At 44.3% G+C, this 14686-nt stretch overlaps 1 protein-coding gene across 2 annotated transcripts in view; it reads right to left on the reverse strand.

The window, feature by feature from the left end:
* The window catches only part of DENND3 (DENN domain containing 3), a 757020-nt gene that overhangs the window by 445075 nt on the left and 297259 nt on the right, over positions 1-14686 (reverse strand). For both annotated transcript variants that reach the window (XM_085604830.1, XM_085604832.1), the window contains exon 7: positions 5160-5378. In XM_085604830.1, coding sequence (XP_085460956.1) covers positions 5160-5378 — 219 coding nt within the window. The remainder of the gene's footprint in view (positions 1-5159; positions 5379-14686) is intronic.

The following is a 14686-nucleotide window of genomic DNA, read 5'->3' on the forward strand; positions in this document are numbered from 1 at the left end:
TGCAAATATAATCATGCATACACAAACATATACATGCACACGCATCCACACAATATATGGCTAGCTGCTTTATTTACTTTAATCACCAATTAAATTTATTTTTTAATCTAAATGATTACATATTATGTATGGATTGCCAGGCAAGAATGTTTGAGATCAACTTAAATACCTTAATTATTAAACATTGACAAAAATCCCATCCTTTAAACCCAATTTCAAGGCAGACGTAAAAAGCATTTCATAAATTCAAGGAGGAGGTGGCAAGAGCAATGGGAATTTTTACAACTAAAAAAAAGATTAAAAAGAAGAGATATTAACAAATCCAGAGCCAAGTCTTTCATCATCCTCCTTTTGCAAGCACAGGACGGAAAATGTAGTAGTCAAGTAAAGACCTAAAGCATTCTTCTGTGCTAAACCTTGCAACTGATCTGTAAGTGGAAACATGATCTGTAGTCTCATTTTGGGTGGACACCAAAAGAAGTACTCTTTGCAAGCTAAGAGGAGAACAGTCAAAGAGTGCGGTGTCTCTGAATCAGGTGCCGCGCTCAAAATCAAAGATTTAAAAATAAAATTTAAACTAAGCACAGTGTCCCTAAAGCGCGCGCCGCGCTCAGTATGCAAATACAAAAAAAACCAGGCGCCGTTGTCCCCATCAGTGTCAATAAACAAAATAGTGCTCACCCACTTATAATGCAGACCATGTAAAAGGTCCAGTTGTTTTGGGATATAACAAATGCAGATAAGGCAGTACCAAGGGAGGACAGACAAGCCTATTTACAAATCAGAAGCCAGCATTTAAGAACAACAATGACACAACACAAGCCAATGACAAATGTGGGCAGGGAGTGGGCAGGGCTTCCACTGCATATTCTATTACAACACGCCTCGCAGAGCGAGCAGCGCAAGCGCGCTGCCACTAGGCTTGACCTAAAAATGACAAAACGTCTATGAATGACTTTTCAGTTTGACCTCGGTAAAATGAGGATGACTTGCAAGTGCATGCGACTAAAACAACCTCCAAGTATCATTTTCGGCAGGTATACTGGCCCTTTGCATCAGTATGCCTTATGAATATACATAGAAATTTTAAGAATGATCCTAGCACCTACTGGAATCCAATTGTGTGCTTTAAGGGTGGTTTCATGTGGCCTTGCTGATGGCTGCAAAAACACCTTCCAGCTGCTTGGTTCAGTTATTTTTCAAGAATGGCAATGAGCTTCTAAGAAACACCAGACTAAATGATATTATAGTTGTCGCGAAGGCCTAGGATATGGCCTCTTGTCTGCCTGAATCGGTGTACATCATGGAAGAGTGAAAGTCCATTGACATGAAGTGCAAATAGAGTCAGAGTATCCCCCGATTTGTTTACTCTTAAAAACGCAGAATAATGGGACCCAGAGTTTGTAGGTCAGATGAAGCAGAATGAGATAGGCTCAGACTCTTGCGTAACAGCATTTCAATCAACTCTGTTCCTGCATAGGCAGTGAAGTTGGGAGAAATTACTTGACAAATTCTACAGCAGGCTAAATTCACCTTGTTTTCCTGAAAAGCGGAATTAGGGTTCCTCCACTTGTGACAAAAAGACCAAAGCCCAGTTGAGTTTCTTAAAAGAACTCTGCTGTTATATATATTTTTATTAAATAAAATAAATTAATTGAGCTAACAGAAGATTAACAGAACTCATGGTAGTAACTCTGTTAGGCTTTGGGCTTGTTTTTTTCCACCCAATGAATAACTTTAATTCTGCTCCACTGCTCCACAGCCAAAGGATAGAGCGCACAAGTTTTTCTTATTCAGTGCATTCCTCAATACTTAAAATGAGGAAGTGTTGTGCTGCAGGGCATTCGGCCTGCACTCTGCTTTTCTTTTAGTCAAAGGCAGGCGGATGCAAAACCAACAGAAACAGGCATATTTGCCCCTTGTTCCACATCCGTACACTGCAAACTGAAAAGAAAGAAAACCTATGGCTGCACTATCGTGTTTGACGTTTCAAGATTGTGTCAGCAGGAGGTCCACAACATGGTGGAAATAAAGAGTTTGCATGGTGTTGAGGTGGTTTAACTAGTGTGGAAACTGGTCCATTGGCTCGCAGGTTTAAAATTCTCCAAATCAGAAATCAGCTGACTTTGGCTAGTGTCAGTTCAAGGGCTTTATTAAAGAATTAATCATCAAGAAGGTGAGGTTGATTTTAAAAGGATAAATGATCACTGCTACAATAAAGGAGGGACTGGGACTGGGATGGAACAAGCTGCTACACATGAAAATGATAAAAATGATATGTATAAAAAATGCTCAGACGTGAGTCCCGTGCCCTCCATGCCACTGGAATCAAGCTATCCTGGCTGAAGAGGGGTGAAACCCCGAAACCGGTCCTAGGATGCTTGTTTCCAGTCCAGGGAGGATCTGGCTTGGCAGTTCGGGCTGGACTGTTCCCATGAGGCACAGGGTCAAGACTGATTTGCATATGGCTGGGTTCAAACTGGAATGGCATGGTGAGCAAAATAACGATGGATTTAGGCCCAGATCTCTGTACTGGGGTGAATCTATGACATTGTTCTGCATTCTGCCCATCAACTGTTGTTTTTGCATGTATAAAAATCCACACAGGAGAATTTAAGGGCATACCTCTCCCCATTTCCTACCTTAGCTATTTTTCAGGATTATTCGGTGCTCCAGAGGAAGAAGATTACTGCAATGAGGCTAACTATGTGGCAGTTAAATTCATACGGGACATAAAGGATAGGTCTGTAGACTGAGTGTATGTTTGTTAGATCCAAGTTTAACCTCTTCAGTGCCCATGACGAGATAGTCTCGTCATGGAGCACGGTTGCGCTGTGCCCATGACGAGACTATCTCGTCATGGACCCCGCCCGCTAATGAAACGCCCAGCACAGGGCGGGGAAAGGGCGGGGCACTGAAGGGGTTAAAGTAAGGGCTTAGTACTACTGGTACGTCACAACTGACTAATGCACTGGTGGTCAGCGCGGGCAGTACATGATCTCTGGAGGAAAACAATGAAGACAACATGGTGGGAAGTAGTACTGCTTGATAAGTGCTGAGGGCAGGTATTTTATAGAGTTAGAATACATGTTCGGCAGAGGGGAATGGGTTGAAGAAGCTGGTCAAAATTCATTAGAGACATGAGATGGTAGTGGGAGGTAGGGAGTGTAATCAATTTCTATTTGCTGGGCGGCAGTAGAGAGCTAAAATTAGGGATATCACTAATAACCTGTTTAATTGTGGAAGATCTCACTAGAGCCAGAAATGTCCTGTTGCTGGCTCAGATCTTAATCATCCCATCACGCAAAACATTAATGGGGAGTTTTTAAAATGTTTGCATCGAGTCAGTGGCCACATTAGATTTCTGAGGACTGGTGTATGGAGAGTTTTATCAGGAAGGTGTCCTGACATGTTTCCAGACTGGTTGTAAATAAAAGGAGGTTGGGTTTTGTTTTAATTGCCTTTGAACTGGTAGGGTCATATACTAGGAGGGTTTGTGTGTCTGATCTCATGGTGGTATTTTTATTCTGTTTCATTAGTTTTTGTACTCTACAATTGTTAGATACAAGATGAAGTTAGGTTTGAGGTCCGTGTGTTGCAGCTGGAGTCCATGTTTACAAATGCGTCTGCTTGGGCATTCAAAGTATGATTTAAGTAAGACATCATAGATCTCAGAATACAGAAAGACTTTTTGAATAATCTGTGGGTATGCCAGTGAAAGTAGGTCTGAAAAAACTATCTGGCATGGTTATTAGCCACTGTGGAATTATTTTAGCTTTCTTACACTTCATCTCAGCTTCCCCCCGCTTAAAACATCCTACACTTCAATGTTAGTATATGGGGACATTACATTCTCCATATTTTTCAAAATCATCTTTTTATTGGTCTTAAAATATTGGCATGAGTGAGGTGTACATTTGTATTCCAATGCAAATTACTTCGATACAACTTGGAAAAGTAGTACTATATAGGGAAATGAGGATGCCAGCCATTGATAAATTCCACTAGCTTAAGTACTGTACAGTCTTAGTTTATCAAGAGTTGAGCTAAAGGCTTCTGGATGAGTTTAAATGGAAAGGAGACAGATTGCTTGTAAGAAATTATATCATGCGGACATGAGATTACAGAATGAGTTTGAAAATGTAATGATATTTAACCATGTAGCAACAGGATTGATGGCAAAAAAAACAATCTTTCTTTCCTTGACAGCGCTGAGAATGCAGTGCCAGTCTATACCCAATGCACCTGAAGGTGTGTATCGTGAGATTTGCTGTTGGCTCACAGACGATAAGCTCAGGATTTGTTAGCAACCTACTTTGTTACTGAATGCAGGCTTGGTAATATGGACAGCCTTATTTGGTGAAGTCAATGTCCAGAAGATCACATGGTTTAGACAGTGGGAACGCTCCTTTCCAAGTGGCTACATTCAGGATAGAAGCAGGCTGTACTGCTGGGCACATGGGTCTGCGGAGAAGAGGGACTGGTCCACCAGTAAGGACCCAATGTCTCTGTGGAAGTCGCAGGACAACAGGTTGTCACTCTCCTAGGGGGAACACCAGACAAGACTTGGATCTCTTCATTTAAATGGTGAGGTCAATGGAGCTGGAGACAGTCTCCATGGAAGCGGGTGAATGTCTGGTGCAGGCACACCCAGTCCTCACTCTCAAGGGTGCACCAGGGTGTCCACATTGCGGATGGGCCACTGAAAATGGGCACATGGCTTCAGATACAGAGAGCAACTTCATCGCCATTAAGGGCAACGCAGAAAGATCAGAATAGATTCGTAGAAAACAAGACCACTGACTTCCAGAGTGATAAGAAAGGGAAGTCAGTACCTTCAGCAGAAGGAGCAAACACCAGGAATGCTGTAAAATAAGCAGTGGACTTCAGACACAATAGCTCCCAGGTATGGAGTACTAGGGTCAGCACCACGGATGAGCTCACAATCCTGCATCTTGTCATGTACAAATAAAATAGAGTAATATGCTTTTTCTTTTGGGTATTCTTTTTCATTAGATGGTTCTACCTATAACACAAATTCATTAGGTGTGAGAAATGTACCTGCACAAAGAAGACAATGGGCAAATTCTTTCAAACACAAAAAAGCAAGAAAAATTCTTAGTAGTCATACTCTATGCTGCAGATGTAGCAGAACTTACCCTGCTGACTTCATCAAAGTGACTGAGGTGACAGCCCATGAGGAAACATGTTGGGGCCATCAGGAAATCCAACATATGGCAGGACAATATGGGCACATAGGTATGCTGCCACTGCAGAGGATGAAGGTACAGCATAAAGCATTCTGAGACAAGTGTGAGTAAAGCCCAGTCAGCGGAGAAAAATACAATCCGGTGCTCAGTTAAAATGCAAGATATAATCTGTGGATAAATAATTAAACATTTACCAAATAACTCTTAGTTTTGAAGAAGGAAGATAAGCACATGCACAAAATGTCAATACTTAAATAGCAATGTACAGGAAGTATAAAATTCTAAATATTTAAACTTTAATTATCAGAACTTGGTCAGTCAGTGTACTCAAGACTACACTGCTGTGCTAACAGAACATTCTCAGTCTAGGAGTCCAGTCAGGAAGGGTTTCGGTTGCAACCTCTGGCCCATTCACTTGTGACATGCATTAACCCTTACAATTCACAAGCATTTGATCCTTCCACCTAAAGGGGCAATTACATTGTGCATTTTGAACTGCACGAGCTGTAGTTACTTAACGCACAGGAGGTAGCAAGGCAGTTCTGTAAAGCCAAATGCATACATATAAATTACAGTGGCCATTCATTTGAAAATAGGTACTTTCAAGCAAATGAGGGGCTACCCATGCCCATAGTCTTAGGTTTATGCATTTCTTTACAGCACAATGCCTAACTGACTATTGAAAATTACAATAGTTGGGCAAAGAGTGGAAACTACATCATTATGAGGCAAAATATATGCATGAGTTAATTAAACAATTCACTTTTCTGTCCCTCCCTTAGAGGAGAAGCTACTCCAAGGCAAATAAAGACAAATATTTTAGGCAATCAGAGTACATTACTTAAACTGCTGTGTATGTCGTCCCTGCACCAGTTACTTAGGGTGACATTGGTTCTGAAGAAGAAAGGAGGTCCAAGAAGTCCTAGGGTTCACAGTATAACTAATGCACACAAAGAAAGCTTGTACATGTGCATATACTTTCACCAACAGACTGAGTATGTACACACAGGACCAATGAGTGACATTCAGAATTGTTCTGACCAAAGCTCTCCAAAGTACAAATCACATCTAGTTTGGTTAACACTTGAGGTTATTCCACAAGAACTATTCAGTTGTGCCAACTTAAGTGTAGTACCTCTTTTTGTAGAACATGACTTTTGCCAACTGTTCCATTCTCTTTTGTAAATTGTCTGGCTCAGTTCTTGGAATAGTGGCAGTCCATGTACAACTGCATCAATTAGATTTCACCTTTTAATCAGATTTCACGTGGAGCTATCTTTCAACATAAGACTGATTGCGCTACCATTCTATGGCTAGCTGCCAACTTGCAACTAGGTATCCTATAAGCACTTTAATGGGTGCTATTTTTTATCATACCATGACTCTTTTCCTAAAAATCGACCACAAATTGCCTCAGATCTACATCTTCAGGTTCCAGTAGAACTCCTCACTCATAATCACATGGTGCCCTTGATTTAATTGCTGACCTTGGTCTCTGGCTTCAAGACTGCTTGCTGCAGAGCAATGATCGAATCTGTATGTTCTCCACCTTACCCATCCGCCGCCAGTAGGTTTACTGTCTTTGCCAAAAACACCCCATTTATGTTCCTCTGAACCTCTTTGACAGCATCGTAAAAGGCATTTTAGAAATGATATCACTTTTTTTCAATTTGTACTGGCCACACTCTACTCAGGTTTACCCTTGAATAATGAATGTGGTTATGTCTTCCATTAGAACTCACTGCCAAGCACTTGCTGTGTTCACAAAGCAATATCAGAGTACCTCTCATTTCAGGATACGATTCTGCAGGGTATGAGCATACTATCCAGTGGTACTTTGCAGATGTTTGGGCCAGTGTCAGCACCAGCCCATTTCTCATCATATTCTGTAGTCACCTACGTGCAAGCACGCTCTTGAGCTTACAACTTGTCCGCTGGAGACCTGGCATTGTGAAAGGAGCCCTAGTAGTCTCAAGAACACTACCAAGAAGTGCTCATGTTGCAAACCCTTCAGCTGACTGTCTTCACCCACTAGGCAACTAGGTTTTTGAGGGGGCATTAGTATAATATTTCAACCACATTTGGGGGGTTTGGGGGCATAAAACAATCCGCCTATTCAGGTTACAGCAGGCCAAACACAGACTGTGATGGTATGTGCCTCTGTGAGGATAGCTCACAGCTTTAGTGAGAGTCAGGCATGACAATGTATGCATACACACATGCATACATGTGCCATAAAATGCACTACACCTCAGAAGTCGCACAAAATCAGTCTAGCAAGAGTGTAATCTTAAATCGGTTTGATCGACTGCTGAGCAGAGCCACTATGGCCATTACTGTGTTGAATGACACGGAGTTCTTGTACCGCACTTCCCGCATTTTTTAATCATTTTTATTCTTAACTGGTTTTATACTATTCTATTGCGCTTTTAAATGGGAAATGTGAAATGTAAAACTGCTATTTGAATTTGAATCTGCACTGCTGCTTGTATTTACCTGCACTCGCCACTTTAGGAGGGCTGGACCTATACTCCTCTTCCTGGATATTCTGGGGTTGACAACTAGAGACGCCATTTTATGTAGTACGCGCTCTAGTTATTTAGGGGCTTGACTATAAATATGCGTTCTGCATGTTCGTGCCAAAGACGTGCCTAAGGCAAGCCTGTCTGCGCCCGTCAGCGTGTCGGAAGCAGCCAGGGCCAGCCATGCTGCCTATTTTGCTTCCCAAGCCAGAGCTTCCTCTCAAACCTACAGTCGCACGGAGTTGCTTTTGCTTTGCCCACAACGCTGTAAGTGTTCTAGTTCTTGGGAGGTCCTGGACAATCTATCTACGGTATGCGAGAGCTGTAATTTCTGCCTGTGTCCCAGATCTGTAGATTTACCCGCACCAGCTACCTTCCCTCTGAAATCCTCGAAAGGACAATGTATCCATGCTGCCTTGATCAATACCCACTCGCTAGCTTGGCATTTTCAGGATATGTACGAGCTCCTTTCGGACGAGTCTCCTGATTTATTATTTTTAAGGGAGACCTGGCTTAATCAGTTTTCTAACCCAGTTATTGAACTGGCTATCCCTGAGGGGTATAAAATGTCCCGCGTGGATCGTAAAACAGGAAGAGGTGGAGGCATAGCGGTGGTGTTTAGGGATTTGTGGACTTTCCACCGGGGTGAGACTCTGGGTATTGGCCATGGAGAGGCGTTGGAGTTTTCCATTACCATTTCACCCCATTTTACACTAGGCGGCACATTGGTTTACAGGCCGCCTGGACCCGCAGGAGCTTTTCTGAAAGCCATGGACGAGGTCATTATTCCTCGTGCTCTACGTTTCACCCATTATCTATTTCTTGGGGGTTTTAATATTAATCTGGACTGTGTGGAGGTGAGGGAAACTCGGGAGTTTATCAACTTGCTGAACCTTGTCCATCTCTCCCAATGGGTCAGCTCCCCCACGCATTGCGGAGGACATATTTAAGACCCGATTAGTCTAACTTTCCCATCTTTGTTAAAGAACCCCTCCAAGTAGCTTGGACCGATCATTTTGTGGTCCACTTTTCGTGGACCATTGAGAATTTACACCCATATAAATCGGCATCGTCAAGGCAGAACCTCCCACAAAATTGACCCCATTGCCTTTAGTTTGGCTTTGGATGAGTCTTGGCCAGCCTTTACCAAGGATCTGGGCGGAGCCTGGAGAGCTTCACTAGCTGGATCTCGCAGGCGGTTGAGCATCTATCCCCCTACACGTTGGATAGGCTATCTAGAGATTCACCTTCTAAACCATGGTTTTCTAATTAACTTAAAGTGCAGAAACCTCACTGTAAAAAATTAGAACAATGCTGGAGACTGTCATATTGCCCTCTAGCCAAAGCGGCCCTAAGGAAAGCACAGAAAGTATATTATGCATCTATACTTCAAGCCAAGAGTCTGTTCTATGGTGAACGTATAGCTCTCTCTAAAAATAATGCCAAGGCAATTTTTTCTATCATGCACAGCTTCCTAGACACCAGCGCTGAGATCATTACTCTACCTGCCTCGGCCGCCTGGTGTAAGAAACTGTCTAGTTTCTGCATCGATAAGATTTAGGCGATCCAGGCGAATTTCGAGATCAGTACTATTGCTCCTGTAGGGAATTCTTCCCTCGAAACTCCTTCATCTGGCCCGTCCCTTTCACCCTCCTTGACAGCATTTTCACGCATTGCTCCGCAAAAATCCTTGACTATCCTCAAATCATTGAAGTTAGGCTCTCCGTCAGATCCCTGTTTGGCCAGGTTGTTAGACTCAGTTGATGAGGTTGTTAATCCAGAGGTCAACACTTTGTTCAGACCGCCATAGTTCCCCTAGATTGGAAGCAGGCCAAACTCCTGCCTCTGTTGAAAAAGCCTTCTTTGGACCCTTCCCTTCCAGTTAGCTACCGCCCTATCTCTCTTCTCCTCGCCGTGGCGAAAATTTGGGAGAAAGCTATTAACGAACAGCTCACCAACTTTGTTGAAGTGTCTGGCTTGCTCCACCCAGCTCAATCGGGGTTCAGAGCTACCTAAAGCACAGAGGTGGCCCTCGTTGAAATCTCAGAAGCAATCAGAGAGTGTTTGGACGCTGGTGGCAGAGTGGCTCTGGTTTTATTAGATCTCTCTGCCGTCTTTGATTCCGTGCCTCACTCTCGGCTATTGGCCGGTCTCTCGGATATCAGTATCTCTGGAGCAGCCTGGAACTGGTTCAAATCATTCCTGGGAGATAGATCACAGCAAGTTTGGCTGCCCCCGTCCTCATCGGCTCCCCAAAGTGTGACCACAGGAGTACATCAGGGATCTACTCTGAGCCCTCTCCTCTTCAACATATATGTCACCCCACTGATTTACTTGGCGGAGGAGCTGGGGGCTAAGATCATCGCTTATGCGGATGATACCCAGCTCCGCTTTACATGGGGGTAAAAATGACTCCTCCCCTGCTCGTGCTAGAGCCTGCCTTACAGCAGTTTTCCAATGGCTCCTTTCTGCCCAGCTTAAGTGCAATGAGGATAAATCTGAAATCTTCTTGTATAGGATTTTTCCTCCTCAGTTTAGGCAATCACAATGGCCGGGCGACTATCCTCTGCCCAACTCCGCGGGTCAGCCGGTCAAAAAGCTTGGGATCTGGTTCAACAAAGATCTCAGATTCTCTACTCAGATTAAGAAGTTAGCAGGGCAATGCTTCAGCACCCTCAAATCAAAGAGGAAGTGTCTTCCCTCCTACCTAGAGCAGCTAAGGAAATGGTTACCAGCGTCTTGATCCGGTCACGTATTGATTACGCGAATGCTTTGTACTTTGGCCTGCCAGGGTACCAGTTGAAGAGACTGCAGGTAGTTCAAAACGCTGCAGCAAGATCTCTACTTAACATTCCTGGGAGATCCAGCATAAAGCAACATCTGCACGACCTTCACTGGCTCTCCATGGTTTAAAGAGTTAAATTTAAAGCCCTTACCCTGCCGCATGCAGCCCTGTACGGATCTGGTCCGCTTTATCTCAGGAAACGTTTTCGGTTTTATGTACCCCGGAGACAGGTGCGCTCAGCTGCGCAGTTTCTGGCAATTATCCCACGTTTTTGCCTCACCAGAATGGGTGGCAGTTCTTTGGCCTACAAGGCAGCAAAGGTCTGGAATTCCCTTCCTCTAGACCTTCGTGCCACTCAAGATCCTAAACTTTTTAGGAAGCGTTTAAAAACTCTGCTTTTTATTTAACTTTCTTTGCTGACTCCTAGTTCCCCTCCTTTTGGTTGCCACACCGGGACACTCTTGGGTAGCCGTGCGCGATATAAATGCCAATAACAAAACATAACTCACATTTTAAGTAGCTCATTGTATATAACAGGGGAGAGCCCAAAAACCCTTCTTGGCCTTGGGCAAATCAATAATAGCAAGAGATAATTTGAATGTTATGCATATTAGCACTATTTTGGAAATGGAGAAAGGAAAATAAAAACTGATTTACAGCTATTTTGAGTAGTCTTTGGACTCTGGTCGAGGACACATTCTCTCCCCAGCAGCTCCGCGCCAAGTTCCCTGCCGCCGAAGCCACTTCTCCTCCTGAGAAGGGTTCGAGCCCCCTACGTGTCAGTCACCGCCGCTGAATATAATCTTACTCTCTTTGGGCTATTTCATTTATTTTTGTTTATCATTGTCTCCTGACTGCTGCGCTATCGTTGTCTCTCTACTGCTTGCTATTTAAGTGTCTCACTGCTGAGCTTTCTCCCGCTTCGTTCTCCCGCCGCTCTGCATCTGCAGCCCCGCCCACCTCCTCTGCCCATTCCGCCTCTCAGCTGATCGGCCCTCCCCCTTCCCCTTCTTAATGGTGGCTGACGCGCCAAAGGCGCACCTAAGGAAAGCCCGTCTGCGCCCGTCCGTGACCAGACCGCAGCCAGCCCCAGGAACCCTGGATCTCCGGGACCCCGCCGTTAAGGCACATGTACGTTATACTCTGAGAGCTCCATTGATAACTGTTGCACATTGCAATTTAAGTTGTTAAATGTTAGAAATGGGATCTCTAGTTGGCAGAGGTAGGTACCTTTGTCTAAGTAGGGACCCTTCTTCCTGGTAAGGGGGATACACTTCTAAAATAACCCCTGCTCGCCCTCTTGGTAGCTTGGCACGAGCGGACAGGCTTAACTCAGAGGCAGTGTGTAAAGCAATAGTTAAAACTTTCAGTAATACAGTGAAAACACTACAAGTGGACACCACAGCAGTTTAGAAAAATACGTAATCTTTATCTCAACCAGAACAAGACCAAAACGACAAAAATCCACAGTACAGTAATAAAAATATGACTTTCAAATGGTAGAAAGAGTTCAGTTGAAAGCAAATTGCAGATGCAAAACTTTACACACAAAGTACCTTGGATGCGCACGCACACAAAAAAAAAAAAAAAGAGGGTCGCAGGGAAGGTGATGCATCAGCTCCTTGCCCCGGGGGAGGTGATGCGTCTGTTTCTTACTGCATCCCCCAATGATGCGACAGACCTGGCGCCTCGATGCGACGATCCGGAATGATGAGTGGGTTCTTGCAGCCGCACAGCAGGGCTTGCGTCTGAATCGATACGGTGATACAGACTTCAGAGGCCGGTGAATTCGATGCGGCATGCAGCGATTTCTTGAGCTGCGAGCAGGCGCTGCGTCGGTTTCTTCGGCGATGTGTCGGAAATGGGTACGGATGCGTCACGCTTCTCGTCGTTGCGTTGCTTTTCCAGCTCCCAACAGCCAAAGCAACCTCCAGCAGCCCAGAACAGCTACAGGCACCTCTTGGCAGGTCAGAACTCCCAGCAAGGAAGCTCAGGGAGCTGGGGGTGAAGTCTTTGTGTCCCTGAGACTTCAGAACAGGAGGCAAGCTCTTCTTTAAGCCCTTGGAGACTTTCCTCAAGCAGGGGACACAGCAAATTCCTTTTCCTTTTCAGAAAGTAGCCACTGCAAGCCAACCCCAGATCGCAAACAGCACAGGGGGCAGTATTCTTTGTCAGTTTCTCCAGCTCTTCTCCTTGGCAAAGTTTCCTCTTGATTACCAGAAGTGATCTAAAAGTCTTGGGTCTGGGCCCCTCTTTTTATAATACAAAATCATTTGTTCTCTGGAGGCAGAGTGTGTCTTTTCCCAGCCAGAACCAGTTCTGTTCTCTCCGGTGCAGCTTCCAAGCAGCATTGTCCTTGGCAGACCAGGCCCACTCAGGTGTGAAAGATCTCCTCCCCTACTCTGAATGCAGCCCAGGTCTATTCAGCCCAGCCCTGACTCACCCTGGAAAGGCAGAACACAAATCAACCCCTCAACCCCCAAGTGGCTGTTTGAACAGAATGCACATCCCCAGCCCTTGTCACTCCAAAGTGAGACAGTCAATACACAAACCAGCAGAGGTACACTAGATGGTTGGGCAAGAAAATACCTACTTTCTAAAAGTAGTATTTTCAAACCCAGAATGTAAAAATCACCCTCACTAAAAGGTGCATCTTAACATTCTGAGTTCAGGCATATCAAACTTTATTTCCCTATCATGTTCCCATGGGCAGTAATACTCATAAGACGCTAAGACCAAACTCCCCATTCTGTCATATGGGGACAGATAGCCTTACAATAGTGAAAAACAAATTTGGCAGAATTTCACTATCAGGACATGCCACACACATCAGGGCATGTCCTACCTTTCACATATACTGCACCCTGCCCACAGGGGTACCTTGGGCCTACCTTAGGGGTGACTAACATGTAAGAAAAGGGAAGGTTGGGCCTGGCAAGTGGGTGCACTTGCCAGGTCGAAATGGCAGTACCAAACTGCGCACAGACACTGCAGTGGCAGATCTGAGTTGCATTTGCAGGCTGCTTATGTGGGTGGCACAATCAGAGCTGCAAGCCCACAAGCAGCATTTGACTTACAGGCCCTGGGCACACACAGTGCACTGTACAAGGAACTGACTACTTAATAAAATAGGCCAATCAAATAATTTACAGGGAGCACTTGCACGTTGGCACTGAACAGCAGTGGCAAAGACTCCAAAGTATCTAGAGGAGCAAAAAACGAAGTTCAACACTTAGCAAAACACAGGAGGCAAAGGCAAAAATAAAGAGGAAACCCACGTCAATGATGCCAGATCTAACATTAATAAAAACATTTAAAAAAAAAAAAAAAGAAGGTCTCTCTACTGTCCATAAGAGAATTTGCTCAGTTTGGGTATTTTCCCAGAATTTGAAACAGGAACACATCAGTTGTTTTGTCTCTTACCCCCTCTATCAGGAATGCCCACTGGAATTCCTACTTACATGGTGTCATGACCGGAGTAAAATCCCTGGGTATATGCATCAGCAGTAGTATAGAGTTGATTATCTATAAAAATTACTGGTATGCTATATCAAGTCTAGAAGATCGAATTAACCACTGGATTATGCTCCCAGTGACCCCTAGTAGGGCACACAGCACTCGCCAAAATAGTGGCCCTTTCAAAATTACTATAGCTTAACATTCTGATCCCACCTCCCAAATGGTGGTTTAAGTCACCTCAGTTCCTGGATGGTACGGTTAGCCAGGGCGGGGCAACAGACTAGAATTAGGAGGGGGACTGACATTACCCTTCGACCTTCTCGATTTTGAACTCAACTTCTTATGCGCACAGGCTTACTATGCACATTACTGGTCAAATCAGACTCCTTTTAAGCCACATATGGAAGTTGAAGAACTTGTGTGTCCAGAAAATAAATCTTTAATTTAGAATGCAGTTAGACCTGGCATCTTTTGGCGTTTTAACCCTGTCTTTTTGCTTTCTGATCTCCTGGATTTGAAATTGTATTATGGATTAGTGTTTGCATGATTGAAATATTTGATTTACTGTTAAGTTCTTAGTAAAGTGCACTAGGAGTGCCAGAGCCTGTAAATCAAATGCTGCTAGTGGGCCTGCAGCACTGATTGTGCCACCAACACAAGCAGCGTTTCAATGTGTTCTCAGACCTGCCACTGCAGTATCTGCTCGCAGT

Source organism: Triturus cristatus, chromosome 5_1 (assembly GCF_964204655.1).
Source record: "Triturus cristatus chromosome 5_1, aTriCri1.1, whole genome shotgun sequence".
NCBI classification, from domain to species: domain Eukaryota; kingdom Metazoa; phylum Chordata; class Amphibia; order Caudata; family Salamandridae; genus Triturus; species Triturus cristatus.